General features: G+C 50.0%; 1 protein-coding gene across 3 annotated transcripts in view; it reads right to left on the reverse strand.

Moving 5' to 3' along the window:
- FIBCD1 (fibrinogen C domain containing 1) overlaps positions 1 to 12,800 on the reverse strand; it is a 1,178,447-nt gene that overhangs the window by 247,269 nt on the left and 918,378 nt on the right. For all 3 annotated transcript variants that reach the window (XM_069609275.1, XM_069609274.1, XM_069609276.1), the window contains one exon: positions 2,355 to 2,451. In XM_069609275.1, coding sequence (XP_069465376.1) covers positions 2,355 to 2,451 — 97 coding nt within the window. The remainder of the gene's footprint in view (positions 1 to 2,354; positions 2,452 to 12,800) is intronic.

The raw sequence follows: 12,800 nt of genomic DNA on the forward strand, positions 1-12,800 counted from the left end.
GAGAGAAATACCAGTGGGCAGGATCCATGTGCCACAAAAGAGACACACCAATGGGCAGGAGATGTGTCACAAGAGGGAACACCAGTGGACAGGACCCACGTGCCACAGGAGAGAAACACCAGTGGTAAGAGGATGTGTCACAGAGGGAATACCAGGGAAGGACCCATGTGCCACAAAAGAGACACGCCAATGGGCAGGAGATGTATCACAAGAGGGAACATTAATGGGATTATCCAAGTGCCACTAGAGAGAAACACCAATGGGCAGGCCCATGTGCCAGAAGAGAGACACATCAGTAGGCAGGACCCATGTGCCACAAGAGAGAAACACAAGTGGGCAGGACTCATGTGCCACAAGAGAGACACATCAGTAGGCAGGACCAATGTGCCAGAAGAGAGACCCATCAGTGGGCAGGACCCATGTGCCACAAGAGAGAAACACCAGTGGGCAGGACCCATGTGCCACAAGAGAAAAAACACCAGTGGGCAGGATCCATGTGCCAGAAGAGAGACGCATCAGTAGGCAGGACCCATGTGCCACAAGAGAGAAACACCAGTGGGCAGAACTCATGTGCCACAAGAGAGACGCATCAGTAGGCAGGACCTATGTGCCAGAAGAGAGACACATCAGTGGGCAGGACCCATGTGCCAGAAGGGAGACACATCAATAGGCAGGACCCATGTGCCACAAGAGAGAAACACAAGTGGGAAGAGGATGTGTCACAGAGGGAACACCAATGGGGAGTATCCATGTGCCAGAAGAGAGACGCATCAGTAGGCAGGACCCATGTGCCACAAGAGAGAAACACCAGTGGGCAGGACCCATGCGCCACAAGTGAGAAACACCAGTGGGCAGGAGCCATGTGCCACAAAAGAGAAATACCAGTGGGCAGGACCCATGTGCCACAAGAGAGAAACACCAGTGGGCAGGACCCATGTGCCACACGAGAGAAACATCAGTAGGCAGGACCCATGTGGCACTAGAGAGAAACACCAGTGGGCAGGACCCATGTGCCAGAAGAGAGACACATCAGTAGGCAGGACCCATGTGCCACTAGAGAGAAACACCAGTCTGCAGGACCCATGTGCCAGAAGAGAGACACATCAGTAGGCAGGACCCATGTGCCACAAGAGAGAAACACCAGTGGGCAGGACCCATGTGCCACAAGAAAGAAACACCAGTGGGCAGGACCTATGCGCCCCAAGAGAGAAACACCAGTGGGCAGGACCCATGTGCCACAAGAGAGAAACACCAGTGGGTCGGACCCATGTGTCACAAGAGAGAAACACCAGTGGGCAGGACCCATGTGCCACAAGAGAGAAACACCAATGGGCAGGAACCATGCGCCACAAGAGAGAAACACCAGTGGGCAGGACCCATGTGCCACAAGAGAGAAACACCAGTGGGCAGGACCCATGTGCCACAAGAGAGAAACATCAGTAGGCAGGACCCATGTGCCACTAGAGAGAGACACCAGTGGGCAGGACCCATGTGCCAGAAGAGAGACACATCAGTAGGCAGGACCCATGTGCCACAAGAGAGAAACACCAGTGGGCAGGACCCATGTGCCACAAGAGAGAAACACCAGTGGGCAGGACCCATGTGCCACAAGAGAGAAACACCAGTGGGCAGGACCCATGCGCCACAAGAGAGAAACACCAGTGGGCATGACCCATGTGCCAAAAGAGAGACAAATCAGTGGGCAGGACCCATGTGCCACAAGAGAGAAACACCAGTGGGCAGGACCCATGCACAACAAGAGAGAAACACCAGTGGGCAGGACCCATGTGCCAGAAGAGAGACAAATCAGTAGGCAGGACCCATGTGCCACAAGAGAGAAACACCAGTGGGCAGGACCCATGCACCACAAGAGAGAAACACCAGTGGACAGGACCCATGTGCCAGAAGAGAGACACATCAGTGGGCAGGACCCATGTGCCAGAAGAGAGACACATCAGTGGGCAGGACCCATGCACCACAAGAGAGAAATCCCAGAAGTAATGTCTTCCCAGTGGGTAGGAGTCATCAGCTATGAGAGCGGAACTACAAGGACAAGTGCCAGGTTTCACAAGTGAGAAACAAGAGTGAACCAGTGGAAGATTATGCAGACAGCACCTACCTGGAAGACAGGAGGAGCTGCTGGTGGGGGAAACTGGAGGGAGACACGGGTTTGTAAGAGCCACAGGTAGAGGGAGAGACAGGCAGAGACACACCTTGAACCCTGGGAACCTGCCGTCTCATGTGTTTAATCTGGGAATGAAATCCAGCAGGAGAGGTGACTTACCTGAAAAGAGGAATAGTGATGGGGCAGGGAACTGGGGAACAGGATATCAGAGGGGTGCAGCTGTACTTACCCAGCCACTGCTCCCCTGTCAGCTTTCCAAACCCCTCGCGATAGGCTTCCCATCCTCGGAAGAAGTTCACAGAGCCATCCTCCCTGCGCTGGACCACCTGCAAGAGAAATCCTGCTGTTAGACATCTTGGATGGAGTGCATGGCAGTGGAGCAGCCTCTCGACTGGGCTTTCTCTAAGCTGGTCTCTAGGCGAGCAGGTGGAAAGGAACCCCAGTTTGGATGGCTTGGGGTCAGGGTGACGGGACACCATGATTGGATGGCTGAGGAACAGGGGGAAGACCTGTATAGGATGGCTCGTGGCATGAGGAAGGGAGCCCCTCATTGGATGGCTTGGGAGCAGTGGGAAGGAAGAACTTGATTGGACGGCTTGGGATTTCGGGGAAAGAAGACCATAAATGAATGGCTTGAGGATCTAGGGGAAGGGAGACCCTGATTGGATGGTTTGGGAATCCTGGGGAAGGGAGACCCTGATTAGATTGCTTGGGGATCTAGGGGAAGGGAGACCCTGATTGAATTGCTTGGGGATCTAGGGGAAGGGAGACCCTGATTGGATGGCTTGGGGATCTAGGGGAAGGGAGACCCTGATTGGCTGGCTTGGCAGTCCTGGGGGCAGCAGGATGAAACAGTTATTGATTGGCTAGCATTTGAAACTGTAGCAATGATGATGTGCAGACATTCCAGGAATAAGAAATAGTTAATGATTTGTATTGGGTTTTAAAAGATTTGTTGTACTTTTCCATACTTTGGTGCTCACAGAAGAAACAAATCAATGATTGTAATCTAAGAACATTTTGAAAGACAAAATAGTGTGCATTCTCAGCAAATGAAGCTATTAAAAAAGGAAACGTTTAATTGGTCTAACTTTGTAATCTTGCTCTTTTTAATATTTTACAATGTTCATTTTTAATCCCCAGTTGCAGTATATATTGCAGTCAGAATTTGAATATTACATGTGTTGCAAAGCACAAAACTAGCACAAAAACGTAGAATAACTATCTACATTATTTACTAATAATTATAGTCTGCCTTTCAAAATAGCCCTATGAGAAATGGGGGAAAAATAACACCAATGAGGACTCGTGGCTACTTTGCTTAACATCAGAAAGCATTTTGGGAAAATAAAAATGACCAGACATCTTTATATTTCACAAATATGTTTGTGATAAAGGGGTGGATGCTTGAATCACTAAGTACATAATGCACACTGGACCATGTGCTCATTCAATCTTTCACAACACACACTCACTCTAACATTAAAGCCTATGTGACGTTGTGAGGAATTGGACCATCCACGTGGTGGTTCTGCCCTTCCTGGACTTTTTTGAAATTTTAATTGAAACTGAATGATGTTCGATCAACCTCTGGTAAATGTGTGTGGCTAATCTGCACACATTTTCCTATGCTCACTGCACAACATACACACAGACCTGTGTACTCTGGGTGGACACAGCCTACAAGTATAGTCCTTCCTGTCACATTTAGTTGAAACGTGATACCCAGGAGTACATCAAGGCATCTCAAAATGGGGGAGGGCAAAACCTTCCTCCTGCCATAGCCAGCCTAATTAAATAACAAAGGCTCCATGGATACGCCCTATCCTTTGTTGGCTCTGCAGGTGGCAGTGACACATACTGATGAGAGTTAATTTAAGCAGGCTTCTGAGAGGCCTGGTCGCAGGGCTAACAAAAGACAGGAAACCCTGACACCATTGATATGCATCTGTGTCAACCTGAAGCCAGCTACCTCCTCTTAGTATCAATGACAGTGAGCTGTCATGTCTGGTACATGTGTTTACAGTAGGCAACCCGCACAGGGACACCTCGTTCAGGGGGTGGGAGTATGTGATTTGATGATGAAAGAAAGTCTGTTCTTGCCACAAACTTCAAGGGAGCACTGCCTTTAATCAGGCACCACATGGAGCTCAAATAACCATGGAGACCCTTTGATCCGCAACAGACAAGAAGATGGGTGAGACTTAGTAGTACATGTTTCATCCCTTTCCCTTCTCTTTTAAAAATCACTCTGGTTATGACCTCACGCATAACAGAAGATTGTTGGTGGGGACACAGGGTTGGTTCATTAAGGTGGGATTAACCTACACCAATCACTGGGGCCAATTTGGCTTTAAAAGAAGGTTGAGCTCCTCTTTTGGAACATCATCTGAAGACTTTGCAAGGAGTAACAAGAACTCATTTGGACCTTGGCTGAAGGAACAGTCTGCTTTACAGCTTCCACCAGTGAAGGAAGGCCAGGATTTACAATGAGGGAAGCAAGATCCCTCCCCTAAACATCTTCCAGGTGTAAGGAAGGCATTGAATCAAAGTAAGATAGACACAAGTGATCAAAGTTCAAGCGTGTTTATTAAACTGTAAAATGGGTGAGATAAACACTTAATCGAAACCTAAATCTAAGATGGGAGCAAGCCACGACCAGCAAATAATAATAATGCAGAGTGGAGTCTAGTCAAATAAAATGGGCCTATACTAAAAACACTATTGCCAATCCTTAACGCTATGCTTCAAAAAGAGTGTGGGATAATGTTCACAATAAAAGAAAGAAGTGCTCACAAAATTATAAGTCATGATGTTAAGGCCAGGGTCTCCCTTCCTCAGGTGGTTTTTAGCACAGGACAAGGCAGGACTCTCGAGCACGGCACACTCCTGGGCTTCTACGGCACAAGCTTGCAGTTCATTTTCTCAGTATCAGGGTCTTCTGTGCCCAAGTCTCTTCTCATGCAAAGTCTCTTGTGTCAGAGGGCCTGATACTCCAAAACAAGTTCCTTCTGTTAACCTTCACGTTGGGTAATTACCCTTCATATTTGGATCCCCCTCAGCCGAGCTCAGATCCTTTTCTCCATCGTCAGCCTCCCTCAGTGGTGTTCAGACCAAGCACTCACTGTGGACATCCCTCAGTCGGGTTCACACTTGTCATCACAATGCTCACGGTTGCTTTGACACCATGCAGGATTCACTTCCCTTGGCTTTCTTCTGGCGTCCCTCTGTCGGGTTCACATTGCCATTTTAATACAGTTGATACAAAAGTTATTCTAGACCCCTTTGGTTCTACCTTCACACAAGTCTGGGTCCCAGCCCCCAGTCAGGCTTTCTCTGAAGCCCCCAGGCAGGCTTCACATAGTTGTATCATCACTATGAAGTCGCACGCATCCCTCAGTCGGGTTCACATTTGCCCCAGTAACGCAGTTCACTTTGCTTAGCTTTCTCTTCTTCTATAATAGCCATAAATCTTAATGGCCCTCATTACGACCCTGGCGGAAAGTGACTGACCTGACCGCCATAGCGTAAATAGCGTTTCCGCCATCGCACGACGGAGCAAAGTGCGGCCAATTCCGACCCATCGGGCACGAGCACTACGCCATGGCGGAAGTGCAAAGTCCGCGATGGCGGAAATGTCCCCAAAACGCGCCTCACCGCCGTCGTACGGCGCCCTAGGTGCAATTCCGCCACCCATCTTAGCGGTCACCGTAATGAGCGGCAACCGGAAAGTACGGTGACAGTAAACATACGGAAACGGAAGTAAAAACATGGGCCCGGAACGGGAAACAGCACGCCGTACACCTATAAAATCAGAATCCCAACACAACCATTAAAAATACTACCCTGAGACACATCCCAACCCGTCATCCACCCCAGTGAAAGCAATAGAAATGGGAAAAGTAGCGAAAAAAGCGTGCGACCGCAAGCGGCAGGTCCACTTCTCCCGTGAGGAACTCACCGTGCTTACAGAGACCCTCCAGGAGAATGCTGCCGTCGTCTTCTCCGCGCAAATGACCAGGACGGCACTTGCGAACAAGAAGGCCATATGGGCCCTGGTGGCACAGCGGGTAAGTGCGGTGGGGACCGCACCCCGCAACCCACTGCAATGCAGAAAGCGATGGGACGACCTGCGGATACGCGTACGGAGCATACTATCCGCCAATCGCAACATTGCCACAGCTACCGGGGGAGGATCGGAATCACCCATCAAGTTGACCCCCTGGGAAGAAATCTGTGCCTCCACCATTGGAATGGAGAGTATAGAGGGAGTCGGAGGGATGCAGAAAGGAGTGCAGACATCCGAAGAATCAGGTAGGTGGGACAACTAATACAATGCCAAATCCACAATGTCCAATCATGTGAAGTACCATGTGTCCACATAGTGCAACAGTAACACATGTCCAGGAGAACGTCCACATACATTGGCCTGACAGCGCACTTTAAAACTCACATTAAATACATAAATAATTAAAAACCCTAAAAACACCCTCTACACGTGCAGCAGGCACACCCTAACTGCAGGCTGCAAAACAACTGCATCCTCAATCCACACAAAAATGAAACCACCTCCAAGGCCCCGACCCAAATCACCCTCAGGTACCACCCCAATGCATGTGATACATTGCCATTCCAATTTCCACAGACCCATAAATAACGCTCGCCCTCCTTTACTCCACCACAGGGTCCGATTCAAACGACGAGCTTCAGGACACCCCTACCAGCACACCTGCAAAGAGGGCCAAGACCAACGGCCAAAGACCCTCCACCTCAGCTGCACGCATCAAGACACGGCAGCAGCACAAATCAAGTGGCAGCACACAGGAGGGAACATCAACAGGCACCCCAGCAGCCAGCATGCCCACAACAGCACCACCACAGGTCCCCCCAATGGATGCCACAGAAGGCACTGCCTCTGGTGGCAGCAGCACCATAGGTGACACCCCATTAATGGCAGCATGCTCCGACACAGAAGACGGAGATGTCGAAGTAAGATCCATCCATGACCTGTCTCAATCCCCCTGTTTGTTTCATCCCGTACACCATGAGGATACCACGCAGGGGCACCCACAAGACGACGACTGGCCATCCCCCACAAGCCCTGTGGCAAGGCAACATGAGGTGACCAGCCCCTCTGTGACACCACCGCAAATGGCCATGGCACAGCAGAGGCAACAGTCCCTCGACCAGGTGATCGTGCAACAGCAGCAACTGGCCACGCTCCTCAAGGACCATGCTGATGAATGTGGGGGTACTAAGGCAGCCATAGAAACATCAACTGAGACGCTTAGGGCAGAAATGGAGAGAAGCACCGAGAGCCTGAGAGTACAAATGGAGAGAAGCACCGAGAGCCTGAGGGGGGAACTGCATGCGACGTCCAAAGACGTATGTGCTGAACTTGCCGCTGTGCGCCGTGTGCTCACTGAGCTCTCACAAACCCTTAGGGACATGCATGGACGTGAGCAGGCAGAGACATCATCTGTTGCAAGTTCCGTCCAGGGCAGCCCCCAACGTAGATCTGGGAGGAACCTGCGCTCCACAGGCAGGGGTGCCCCTGATACCCGGAGAGGGGGCTTGCAATAGCGTCTGCCCACTGACAATGAGCATCTTTGGACACTGGTGTTCGGGGGGGAGGTAGGAGGGTGGAGGGGGTGTGTTGGGCTTACTTGGGTGGCGGGTCGATGGGGTGTGTAACATAATTTCACATATGCTATAAACATTTCACAATCATCCAATGAGATGTGTGGACAATGATCTTTGTGTACGAGGCCTTTATAGGCGTACAGTCCATATTGTGCATGTTCCAGACACACACAGTGCCACAAGTCCCGTGTCCATGTATCAGCCACCAGGCGCGAGTGCTAGAAGCATGAATCTATGATATCCTGACGAATTTCACGGGCCTCCTGTGCCTCGCGGACTCCTTGAGGTGCTGCCACATCCCCACCCTCATCATGACCATCTTCAGGTGCTTGCAGTTCTGCGTCAGGGGGCATGGGCACATTTCTACGTACGCACATGTTGTGTAGCATGACACATGCCATGACCATCTTTGCAACCTTCTCATGGCGGTACAGGAGTGCCCCGCCAGACCTGCTGAGGCAGCGGAAACGAGTTTTCAGTAGGCCGAATGCCTGTTCTATGACTACACGGGTACGTGAGTGGGCATGGTTGTAGTCCTCCTCATGCTGGTTCTGTGGGTTCCGGAGTGGTGTAAGGAGCCATCTCTTCAGTGGATACCCGGCATCACCTGTATGTGGACAATAAAGGATGTTTGTGGAATGACATTGCTACGTACGCACCCCCCCCCTTCCTGCCAGGTCATTGCCGCATCACATACCCCACATTATCATGCATGGAATGAGACTCACCGAGTAGCCAGGATCTGTTCCCTGCATGTCGCTCCATGTAGCGTGGTATTGTAGAGTTCCTCAAGACCATAGAATCATGGGTTGATCCAGGAAATCGGGCACAACAATGTGTAATGATCCTGTTGGAGTCACACACCATTTGTACGTTGAGAGAATGAAATTGTTTTCGGTTGCGGTACTGGGCCTCCATGGCATGTGGGACGACCAGTTCCACATGGGTGCAGTCGATGGCACCAATGCAACCCGGTATGCCGCCAAGTGCATGGAATCCCACTTTTGTGTTCGTAATTTCCTGCTCCGAGCGTGGTAGAGAGATGTAGTCGTCTGCGTGCTTCAGGAGGGCATCGAGCACTTGCAATAGTGTCCGTGAGAACAGTGGCTGTGAAATGCCATGCAACTGTCCGACTGTGTGCTGGTAGGTGCCTGTGGCCAGGAAGTGGAGTACAGACACCACCTTCAGTAGGGGTGGGATGGCGGTTGGGCTATCTATCATGCAGACAAGGTCAGCCTGTGTCATGTCCACAATGGCGGTTATGGTGTCCCGGTCCAAACGGTAGAGGGTGTGGATCTGCTCATCCGTGAGGTTGAACGGATGTGCTCGGAGGCGTGGGATTGCGGGCTGCCTGCGTGGTGGTAGTGGCTGTGCTGGCGGGCCTTGCTGGCCCTGCCTTGCCCTCCTCCTCCTCCTGCGTCTCCTCTGTGCGGCTGGTTGTTGTAGTAGTTGGTGTTCGTCTTCTTCTTGAAGTTGGAGTACTTGCAGTGCTATCAGGTCCCCCAGGGCCAAGATCGCTAGTCCTGCCGGTAGCATTTTGGAGTGGGTGTGGTTGTGGGAGGGGGTTGGGTGTGCAATTTATGTGTTTTCAGGCTGTATGGCCTCCACCTGTGGTGATTCATTCCACCTGTGCCAGCTGCAATCCCCTTTGGGCGAGCACCGTACCGAGGTTCACCGACGGGCGGGGCGTCCCATTTGTGAGTGAAGCCAGTTGCCATTTACACACACTGCCGCACTACATGGATGAATTTGTGATTTCAAGCGGTCACAGATGCCTTTTCGACGTGATGTTGCAAATGAGGAATTCGAAGGACAGCGCTTTCGGTTTTCAGCTAGCGGCGAGGAGACGCCCACAGGTCTGACTGCAAATATAACGTTCTATTGTTTAATGTCCTTGGGACAGGGGCCATGGCGAGTATGCTATGATTGATATGGATAGTATGGGATGCGCAATAGCGTAGTGGACAAAAAGGCAGGACGTTCCCAAATACATGTTACTTCACAACACTAGAATTCCAGGCTGGAGAACAGTGGATTTTGCAGACTGCATTACGCACAGACTCAATGGAAGTTTCAAATGTGATGTGAGTAAATAATCAGGCGTTTTCATACCGGGATGAGGGAATGATGTATGGATAAATGGACAGATGATTTGATGGAGAGTTTGCCATGTACACGGCTATTTGGAATCTATCCCCTTCCCCTGCGCTATGTCATGCAGAGCTGCCATAGTGGGACCATCGTCTTTCTGTGTTCGAAGACCTTGGCCGTGAAGCCAGCGGTGTGGGCTGCACTCCTATGCCCACTTAATAGTGGATTCCTTTAGTTAGTAATGGATTTGAGTCCCAAAAATTTAAGAATTATATGCACTACAATTCTTTTTCATGTAGTTGGCTTTAATTCACAATATAGTGAGGTAAATAAAACTCTGTTCATGCAGGTGCCTATAGGGGTGGCCAATGCATTTCGGAATACTACTTCCTTCATCAGGGCCTAGTAAAGGTCATCATAACAAAAATACAGCATAATGACATCACCATTGTAAAACAACATTGAGATCAAACAGTATTGACCCGCATTGTATATATCAATTTTGCGCATAATATTAGTATGTCACATGGATTCCAGCATTATTTACACCATTTTTTGTCCATTACATAAGTCCATCGTCTTTCTGCCCTTGTTGAACCCTCCCTGTCTCGACGCGCCTTCAGGCACTTGTGTCTATGCACGTTACTAATCCCATCTGATGGATTCTGTCTTCACAGACGCATGCACACAAACACTCGTTTGTAATGCTGTTTTCACCTCGATTTTTATGGTTGTGATTCGCAAGTGATTTTTGGGTGGGTATATTCCTTTTGAGTGGGCTAGCATACATATGGCTGTAGATTTAGTGTGATCATTGAAGTGAGTTATACAATTGTAGTTCTGATGCCCATACTATTCTTTTTCATTTCATTTGGGTGACAGGTATCTCCTCCCCTTTTGCCGCTGCCATCTGTACGCCACTCCTGCAGATGGCTTTTACTCCCGACACCTGCTGCTTCGTGTTAATCAGTGGAGCACCATTACGATCTTATGGGACGATCGCCAATGGGCCACATGCCCTTACGCAGTGCTAGTGGCTAGGAGCAACATATCGTCCTTTCTGCTGGACTAGTGCCTACCTGATGGGACGGCCCTGCGGTTCTAGGCGCTTCCGTGTTGCCTTTTTGGACGTGAATGTAGCCCCTGTGTACCATGATGGAACAGGGCGTCCCACAAGCAGAAGCTGGTCATTTCTTGCGGATGCAGCCCACAATACTGGAATGTATTTAGGAGTTCATGACCTAATGGCTGTATGGCCCTTGGTGGTTTTGTGGTGCATTAAATGTCTATTCTGTTTTTGTTTGTCTCATTTTTCTGCTCATGTTGCTGTACTTGGACCTTCAAATGCCTGTGCTGCATCAGTGCGGCAATGGTGCCATGGCAGATATGGATGCCCACTCACAAGGCACTTGGAGCCCCTGGATTCATTTGTTTGTTGGCATGCATGGGTGACTTGTTCATTTCACTGGTTGCATAGTGTGACTTCATTGCACCTACGAGGAGTTGTGCAATGTGGGCAGGGAGTGGTGTACAGGCACTCAGTAGGGCCGTTTACGGTTGATTCGCGATGCCGTACTTCTCACCATGGCGGAATGGTACTTTCCGCCATGCTTGATGGCGTTAGGTACATGTCCGCTAGGGTCGGAATTCGCGTACCGTTGCGCCATGGTGGTAATTACGGTTTGGCATGGCGCGCGTGCGCGTACTTGGTGCAGTTAGCGTTGGCGTTCGCTACGGTGTCGCTAATGGCATCGTACTTTACGGTGACGGGTCGTAATCGCACCGAGCGCTATTCGATGGCGGTATTGCATTTCCGCCATCGTTTTTCGATTTCCGCCAGGGTCGTAATGAGGGCCAATGTCTTTTTAAACAATTGCACAATGTTCACATTAGGTGCCCTTCGTCTGGGCTCAGACCTCCAAAACACTTTGTCAGTTATAACAGCAACTTCCGTCACTCTGTTGGCCTATAGAAAGTGTGAGTTCACAAAATGATAGTTTGTGCAGCATTTCCCTCAGCCGGACGCAAATGCCTGCTTCACAAGATCAACAGTTCGGCAATGTGTCAAGGACGTTCGATTGTAGATGGGATTTGGCTTGACCCTTGTATGACCACCTCAACACCTTATACCGACCTTCCCTATGGCTTCTTGGTACTTGTAGTTTTCTCTAGATAAGTCACAATGCTCAACACAGTCTCTTTGCTCAGGAGAGGGGTACACGCCAGAGACCTTCGACTGAGAGCCCACATGGCACCGGACCACTCTATCTCTGGTACCAAGTTTGTTCCCAAAAAACATCTGTCTTTTAAACTTCTTAATGTTGCAACTGCAACTTTGAGTCTATCACAATCCGGCCCACTATCAGGTTCCTCTGACTCACAGGCTGTGCTGAACTCATTGGCTGTTTCTTTGCCACTGGAGTCAAGGATGGTACCACAGTGGCAACAATGTCTCCCAGCCCTGGCTATCAGTGCGGGAGGGGGCCATGTACCGCTGACATCCATCACACCATTTGCCAGCTACGATTCCCGGTCTTGTGTTCCTTTCCTCTGAGGTTTTGTGGGTCTGGGTTGAAAAGAGCAAGGGCAACTCCCTCCTTTATGTCCTTTCAGGTCTCACCTCCTTTCTTCTCTGTTTGAACTGCCGTCTTGGAATGGCTGCTTCCTTATGCATTTTGCCTTGCTCAGAGTGTGCTCTTGTGCTTTGCCTTTTATCCCTATGGAGAAGGGAAAGGGTAGTCAGGTTGTGTAGTTGTCTGCAATTGCCTGACTCTGCCTGACCCTTGTGCTGGGACATGTCAGGTAAATGACTTGGGTATTAGTCCATTGTTGCTCACGCTGTGAGAAAGTGTTTGTGTTGGAAAAGGGGAGAGAGTAGAGTTTCTATGTGTTTTGCTAGGCAGGATGTGGAAAGGTGTCACGAGGAAGGTGATACCACGTC

Source organism: Ambystoma mexicanum, chromosome 8, assembly GCF_040938575.1.
Source record: "Ambystoma mexicanum isolate Mex_15411 chromosome 8, UKY_AmexF1_1, whole genome shotgun sequence".
Classification (NCBI taxonomy): domain Eukaryota; kingdom Metazoa; phylum Chordata; class Amphibia; order Caudata; family Ambystomatidae; genus Ambystoma; species Ambystoma mexicanum.